This window comes from Austrofundulus limnaeus, unplaced genomic scaffold (assembly GCF_001266775.1).
Source record: "Austrofundulus limnaeus strain Quisiro unplaced genomic scaffold, Austrofundulus_limnaeus-1.0 Scaffold48, whole genome shotgun sequence".
NCBI classification, from domain to species: Eukaryota; Metazoa; Chordata; class Actinopteri; order Cyprinodontiformes; family Rivulidae; genus Austrofundulus; species Austrofundulus limnaeus.
In genome coordinates this window covers 1,585,870-1,594,049 of record NW_013952450.1, presented here as the reverse complement: position 1 = coordinate 1,594,049, position 8,180 = coordinate 1,585,870, and the positions used below count along the sequence as shown (strand labels likewise).

The 8,180-nt window shown below is 36.8% G+C and overlaps 1 protein-coding gene across 5 annotated transcripts in view; it reads left to right on the top strand.

The window, feature by feature from the left end:
- LOC106517398 (actin-binding LIM protein 1) overlaps positions 1-8,180 on the top strand; it is a 26,299-nt gene that overhangs the window by 2,293 nt on the left and 15,826 nt on the right. For all 5 annotated transcript variants that reach the window (XM_014008215.1, XM_014008212.1, XM_014008211.1 and 2 more), the window contains exons 2-6: positions 2,876-3,019; positions 5,554-5,737; positions 5,820-5,926; positions 6,597-6,723; positions 6,845-6,938. In XM_014008215.1, the coding sequence (XP_013863669.1) occupies positions 2,876-3,019; positions 5,554-5,737; positions 5,820-5,926; positions 6,597-6,723; positions 6,845-6,938 (656 nt within the window). The remainder of the gene's footprint in view (positions 1-2,875; positions 3,020-5,553; positions 5,738-5,819; positions 5,927-6,596; positions 6,724-6,844; positions 6,939-8,180) is intronic.

Below are 8,180 nucleotides of genomic sequence, written 5' to 3'. Positions count from 1 at the left end.
ATCCTTGGATCCCCAGGTGTCTGCGAGAGGTATCTTGGGGGTCCACAATTTTTTTTACTAAAATGTTAATTTGGTTTTTATTTTTAAAAATGCATGGAGAACAATGAACTAATAAAACAAACATAATAAACTTAATAAATATATGCATATTCTCATGGCATTTAGGGGTTGAAATGACAATAAATCATCTTTTAAAACAGCATGGGGTTTATGAGGGGATCCCTGGGATTTTTTTCGCCCTTGTAAGGGGTCCCCGGACCCAAATGGCTTGAGAACCCCTGCAATAAAGGTGTGGATTATATCTGATTGGTGGCAGTGGAATTACATACTGTGAGTTGGCATCAAACCTCTATTATAAGGAACTATTTGAGGCACTCTTRAAGAAAAGGCTAGTTTGTCTGTGTTTGGTCTGTAATTAGTGGAATACTGTCAGTTATAAGTTGTATTTGTCTATATTTTTATTAAGGTCGTTATATAACCTTAGTGTCTGCAGTGTATTAAGTGTTCAGATGCATGAGCACTGATCACTGTTGTTATCCACTTCCTAATGCTCCTCCTGTGTTACATGACTTTGCCCCCCTAACAACCTGTGCTCCACCACTTGGCAAAAACAGTGCTGCTTCTGCCTTTAAATGTTTCTGGATGTTTCCAGACTCTGCTGGGGGCTTTTTTTTTTTTCAAAACCAGTGTCAGACAACTTCCGTCAGTTCCTTTAACTTGACACCCTTACAAAAAATGCAAAAATTCAAAAAGCTTTTAAGGAATTTCAGGGGCGACTGTTAAAGTGTCAGATTATTGTCAGATTATACACCAAAATGAGATTGGAACTTGAGTGCTTCAACTTTCAGCTGTAGTATTTTGTACAACACAGACAAATGAACAAAACACTGCAAAGAATAAAAAGAGAAAGAAGTTTATTTGAGATTTATTTTGGAGCTGTAGCTCAGACTTATACTTCACAGCAGATGAAATAATTCTCAGGAAGTTGGACTTCACAAGTCTGTTAGCATTTTGATATTTTGCATCTTTTTTTYCGCACCGTCAGAATTTAAATGTTATGATTTTTACAGATTTGACCACAGAATGCTCAGATGATGTCACTTTGGAAAAGTGAAAAACATTCCTATTTGCACAAACACTTTCTAAACCCCACAAAGGTTTTGGTACACATAAAATTTATACTTATACTAAACATATATGTTTTTTATGACATATGTTTGTTGGATAGACCCAGGAAGGCAGAAATCCCAAAATGCCATTTATTAAACAAAAACAAAACGGGGCACAGGTTGAGAAGACACATAAAAAGACTAACCATTAGTCAGTGCTTTATATTTTCTTGAACTTAACTATTTTCTTTTTTTACATTCCAATGCATATCACCTGTTTGATGATGTTTTTTCCCTCTAACTCAAACCATCCCTGCAGCTCTGCATGTCCAAAGAATGAGCTCAAATTCTTTTATCCTCGATGAAAAACAGTTTCTTAGTCCAGTATGTGTTGCATGTTTTGTTGCCAAGGTAACAAATCTGTTCTTGTTGCRAAGTAAATAACTCAGATTTTCTGCAGGCCGTGCCACTGTGGAAACGTTTCAGCTTGAACCTTTTCAGAGAACAACCTCCTGGCTGTCAGCGCAGCTTTATCTGGGAGATGTTTCCAGTAGCATTCTCAGTCGCTGAGCTCTCGTTCTTSAGTGTGTTCATCGAGACGCGCAGACTCTTCTGTGGCTAAAGGTGTATGGAGATTACCCCCCCACCCCACCCCCGCATCTGTTTGTGTGCAGAGGCCAGCCCTTCTCTGTCAACGAGCCACATTCTTTCCCCTCTCTCTGCAGCTAATCGCTCCGTTCAAGTGGACTGATTAGATTGTCCAGGCATCCACTGCTTCTGCCGCAGTTTGAGCACGAAGGGGATAAAAAGAGAAAGAACGAGGCTGATTTTTTAAATGCATATAATCCCCAAAAGCAGCATGAAACATTTRGATCCACTGCTCATAAGTGACAAAGCTTTCATTTTCTTTCAATTTCTGCAAAGAAATCTTTTTACTGTCTGTTGTGTCATTCTACTCAAACCTGAGCCCAGTTTGTTTCTTTTTCTCTTTTACATGTACAGTATATAAAAACTGTGAGGGCAATTCTGATGGTTTATTTTAATATTATTATTATTTTTTATTATTATTATTTGCAGTTTAGGCAGACAGAGGTTAAATCTACAGAGGAATGATTGTTCTACAAAGAAAATGCTGTCTCTTTCCAAGTATTCATGCATTAAAATACTGAAATGCAGTTTTTGTTGGATTTAAAAAGACATATATCACCAGAAATTTATAAAAATCAACACGTTTAACACTTATGTGGCCCATGCCACTTTGACAACAAGCTTTTCATTGGTTTAAGATTTGTTCATCAAAGGGATGCATGTAGCCCATAATAATGCATGTTAAAGTTTTAAACATTTATTTTGCACAATTTCTTTGTGCTCTGAGTAAACACTTGGGATGACTCTCAGCTTCAATTACACCAAATATTATCTAAATATCTGTAAAGTTGACAGAGTGGTAGGTGTTTCTGTGYTTGATAAATTTGATTATCTGTAGCAGCCATCTTGGAGTGTGAGGGCTTCAAAAGGGAATCAGTTGTAGATTTTCATTTAATGATTTACATTTTTAGAGCTTCAACAAAGTCTTTTTGGTGGTTTCTGAAAAAGTTTGCAAACAGACAGACAAGGTTGACTCCAACAATTAAAGCAAATGCTTTAAGTAACAAATGTGCACAATGTGGAAACCTTAAAAGTGACAGAGTTGTAGYCATCTTTGTGTTTTCCAAKTCCAGTTGGCYGTGGCGAAACATTTTAACATTTTATGTTTTCTGCCCCAGTGCTACAGGCCCAGGACGGCTGCCAGCCTGGTCCAGCAGCAGGRAGGCAGATCATCCAGTGCATCAGGTGTGGGGGGTCCTGCAAAGGGGAGGTGCTGCGAGTCCAGAGCAGATACTTCCACGTTAGGTGTTTCACCTGCAAAGGTGAGTCAAAATCAGATAAGTGATTTGTAGCTATAGGGACAACATGTTTTAGGGCCTATACGGCCCCTCATATCAGCGTTTTTATTTTCGTCCTAATTTACTCGAAACTTAGCCCTGAGACACGGGAGCAGTGTGTGGTGTAGTTTCAGTCAAGAAGTTGAGAAGTGGATGTAAGGTCGACTCAACACTCTGGCCAAACATTGATTACATTAATATTTGGGAATATCTGATCAAATCTCCATTCAACTTCCACCAAAGAGTCACTGAAGGCCTACAGATCACTAGAAATATAGCAAAATTCACGTCTCACATGTGYCTCCTTTTGAAATGAGTAGTCATGTGATCATAACATCCCTATTTTTACAAATTGATCAGATGAGCAATACAAGAGGAAAAGAACACAGATGATACGAGAAGTTAATTATCACATTTCACAATAAACCAAAAAGTTATATAATCTTACCAAGCTTGCATTATTCAGTTCTCTTCATAAACAAAAGCTCTAAAAAACAAAATGAAAAAAATATATATTTGCTGAAATTCTTACTGCTAAATTAACCAAACTAAGCAGTAAAACAAACACCACATGACTGTTTAAGTTCCTTTTTAGCCTTATTTTCTTCTAAATACAATGATGGTCATCCAAAATGGATTTATTAGAAAACATCTTTGTTGGACAATGGGCTGTTGTGAAGTTACCCTGCTTCATAGCAGACATTTTTTCCCAGCAGGCCATTGTCCAACTAATCAGTCCTGACAAGCTTCTTGTGCTGTTGCCTCCTGACAACAATGTGGTGCTGTTTAAAGCAGAAAGACAAAGACACTTTCAGGGGCAAAGACAAACCTGCCTGCAGGGGAATGGCTCCGAACAGAAATATTACTRTTTGATTTGATTCAAAAACAAAAGTTTATTATGAGACCACTGAAAACATCATTATTAGTTTTTGTGTTTGTCTTCTCTCCATGTCTTTGTGAAGTATTTTTTTATGTAAGTCAAACAAATCCTGTCTTTAGGAATCTATAGACAGATTCAAACAAAACAAATAAATCAAAGTGTGAGTGAGTCACGGTGGGACAAGAATAGAGCAGGTGTAAATCTGGTTTTGGCCCGGCTCTAAAGGACAACGTGAGTTTGGTTGTATCAGATGTCTCCAAACAAGCCAAGAGAAAAYGACACTTCCTGTTTACAATCTGTCGCTCAGATCATCATTATATTAGCCTCCAACACAAAAGTTTCAGACAAACTGATGGAGAATAATTTACTGCCTTCTTCATTAGATATTAGAATATATTAAAAGAAACAATGGATACAAAAGATTTTGTGTATTTTTGATTTCCTGATGAGGCAAGAAGATGCTTTACTCGTGGCAATTGCAGCTTCACTTATTTCATTTTATTTGAAGTGAAACAAACTCTGCTCATCTGACTGATCTTCTATCTACTAACTTGATAAAAAGCAGAATGCAAGCACAGGACAGTGATATCCCTTAGCCAAAACAAAATACCTCATTTATAAAAAGCCTAACGTTGAAAATGGCTTGTTTTCAAAATTTAAACATGTTCCTCTAAATTTTCAACTTTTACACTTAAGAAAATCAACATCAGCTAAGAGCTAAATGCTAATAGCAGCTAATAGATTTGATTTCTTGCTTATTCATCTGAATRTTTCTTGACCAGTCTTGGGTTCAATGCTTTTCTGAGTTTTAGCTAAATGTTGTGATCATCAATTTAAACGTGACGCAAAATGTAAAGAAATTAGTTTGGTAAATTATTTTGTTGTTGTAACAATCCTTCTTTGCAATGAATCTTTTAATATAAAACGGGCACCTGATTGGCAGCACCTGGAGGTGCGAGTGACAATAAAAACATCCAAATAAASTGTTTGGCAGAGAAGATTTGGCAAATTGTTGCAGCCCACGTCCTCAGCTCTACTGCTCACCCCACAAATGCATGTTCCTTTCAAATGTGGCACCCTTTAACAGGGAAATTAACAGGCTTTCTAACAGCAYAAGATTTATTGCCAAGAAGCATTGTTACAACAAAGATGTAATCTTCCAAACACAAATGTACTTATTTTTGTGCTTAGCATATATAGTAATATATCAATAGTTGTGACCATATTTAGATTGGAAATCAAGGCAGATTATGACWAAACAAAATGAATGTTCTCCCAGACCTGAATGTAATCTTGTAAGTATTGTTTTTTGTATTATTTCAAACTTTTATTACAAAGTGTAATATTTTCAATCAGAATAAACTCTATTATTTCATCAAATTCACTGTTTGCTACTCCTGTATTAGCTCACCCTCATGCCTAACAGCTGGAAAGATGTTATCATAAAACTTTGTGTTTTTTTTCTTGCTAAACATCCCTACTGCAGCTTAAAATGTCCATTTTATCCAAATCACTTCAGTGTAACGTCTTAATGCTCGATCCTTCGTTCTTCTCTGCTGTTCTGTGTGTGTGTGTGTGTGTGTGTGTGTGTGTGTGTGTGTGTGTGTGTGCGCGTGCGTGCGCGTGTGTGTGTGTGTAGTGTGTGGCTGTGACTTGGCTCACAGCGGTTTCTTCATGAGGAACGGGGACTGCCTGTGCCCCGTGGACTTCCAGCGTCTCCACGGCACGCCTTGCAACAACTGTGGCGAGTTTGTCGAGGGGGAGGTGGTGACAGTTCTGGGGAAGTCCTACCACCCAGCTTGCTTTGTGTGCACCCTTTGCAAGTAATTCCGAATATTCTGCTTGTTTTTAGCTAAAGAGAGACTTTTTGTGTGGCTCATGTCTCTTTATTTCTCTGCCCTCCAGGCGGCCTTTCCCTGCAGGGGATTGTGTGACTTTCAGGGGTAAAGCCTGCCTCTGTCAGCGCTGCAATGAACCCACGTCGCCTTCACATCAAATCACTCATCCCAGCAGTGAGTGCACGCTCGAAACAGGAACATTTAATTTAATATTTCTATAAAAATATGCATTAATAGATGAAAGGTCATGATCTCTTAAGGACAGTGGATTATGACTTGGACGCTGGCCGGCTCATAGTTAGAGTCAGCTGTCTGGTTTTGTTTTATTTATTTATTTTTGGCTTTTGAGTCACGTCAGTGTCCCTAAACTGTCTGCATTTTTTTCATAATTCAGATTTTTCCTTTATCTTTAAAGAAAAGTTCAAATTTGTTTACAAAATAATAAAATCTTGACATTATGTTGGCCAAAACCATAAATATGTGACAAACCAAACATTGTCAAAACAAAATGTGGTTTTTCACAGAAAATAAGGGTAGAACTTGTCTGTATTTTGATCCGTAGGCCACAATTAGGCAACAGACTTTTTCAAACCAGTGACAAATTCTCAGCCTCAGCCTCTACTTTAACTTAGTCCATCTGAAGATTACTGATATAACAGATCAACAGAGGACTGAGACTCAATAAGCCTCTGATTAAAAGGATCTGTCTGCAGGATTGTACAGAAAAGCCGCTTATTAGGAAACAGCACTGTTACTGTCTGTGGTGTCAGACATAAAGCATTTAGTTTACACATATACTCAATGACTCAAACATGAATATATGTATGATTTTTTTTTCTTTCAGATTGTGCCGGCTGTGGCCGAGACATAAAGAATGGCCAGGCTCTGTTAGCTCTGGGGGGTCAGTGGCACATCGGCTGCTTCAAATGTAAAACCTGCGGTAGGGTCTTGAACGGAGAATACATTAGCAAGTAAATACCTTTCTCTCACTTTTCCCTTGCATTGTTTTTTTTTTCTTCCACAACCCATGAAATAAAACATTCAAAACAGGAAGTGTGGGATTGCATGGCTTATTACTTGTTCATCCTTCAGAGATGGCGTTCCCTACTGCGAGAGGGACTACCAGACTCAGTTTGGGGTCAAATGTGAAGCGTGTCAAAAGTTTATCACAGGAAAAGTCCTCGAGGTAAGACTCACTCATGCTTTAATCCCTATAGTATCWTTTATCCTCTCGTTCTGAAAGTTGCCATCTGTAGATGTAAAGAACTTGATGCAGTTTGCAAGAGCTGGGATAGAATAATGATTATATATGTTTGTTATGCTTTTATATGTTCTCAACAATGTTAGTCATTTTTGTGCTTGCTAAGATTTAATGGCTGTGGTGGTCATCTTAAATCAGATCAACTTCAATTGTTCACTCAAAAAAAAAAGATTTGATGAATTTAATTTTAAAATATACAGTATGTCAACTGTTTCCACTCAACTGAACTGAGTAAAGGTAACACATTTTCTTTAAGTAAATGTAAAGTAAACGCATTCTTTTTACTCAGGTCAACTGAGTGGAAACAGGTGACATAATTTTTAATTAAATCCATTAAATTTGTTTTTTGAGTGTTCATCACTTAATGACTACTAGAGTTTCATTAAAATTGGTCCACTGGTTCATGAGATATTTTAATTTGAATTTAATCAATGCAATAAATTAAATTTAGAGATTAATTTTTCCTAAGAATAACTCGTCCACGTCTCAGAAAAGTCAAAAGAATCAAAAACTCAAATCATATTGAAACAATTTTTATTAATTCACTTTGGTGCCTTCTACAGTCAGGGGCTTCTTCTTCAAGCAAACATTGCCAACTGTGAATAGAACAATTCTTCACAAAATCCACTTACAAGTCAGAAAAAAATCAGCTTTTCTCAATTAAATTTTCTTCCCCAGGTGCTTGAAACACACGCTCACCCTCTATCTAACACTCTTTCTTGGCCTGTCGGGTAGCATCTTTAATCTATAGCCCCTCCCACCAGATACACCATTTCTTCCCTTTATCCCAATAAACAACTTTTTATTTCTTTCAAGTAAAGTTTATTTATATGGAAGAGCATTGCATTCACCTAATAAAAAATAGGACTCCTTATCTCATAATTACGAGATATTATCTCATAATTATGAGATAAGATGTCAAAATTACGAGATCAGGATCTCATAATTATGAGATATTATCTCATAATTACGAGAAAAGATCTCATAATTATGAGATCCTAATCTCGTAATTATGAGATAAGATTTCATAATTATGAGATAAAATGTCATAATTACGAGATCTTTTCTCGTAATTTTGAGATAATATCTCATAATTATGAGATCTTTTCTCGTAATTTTGAGATAATATCTCATAATTATGAGATAAAATGTCATAATTACGAGATC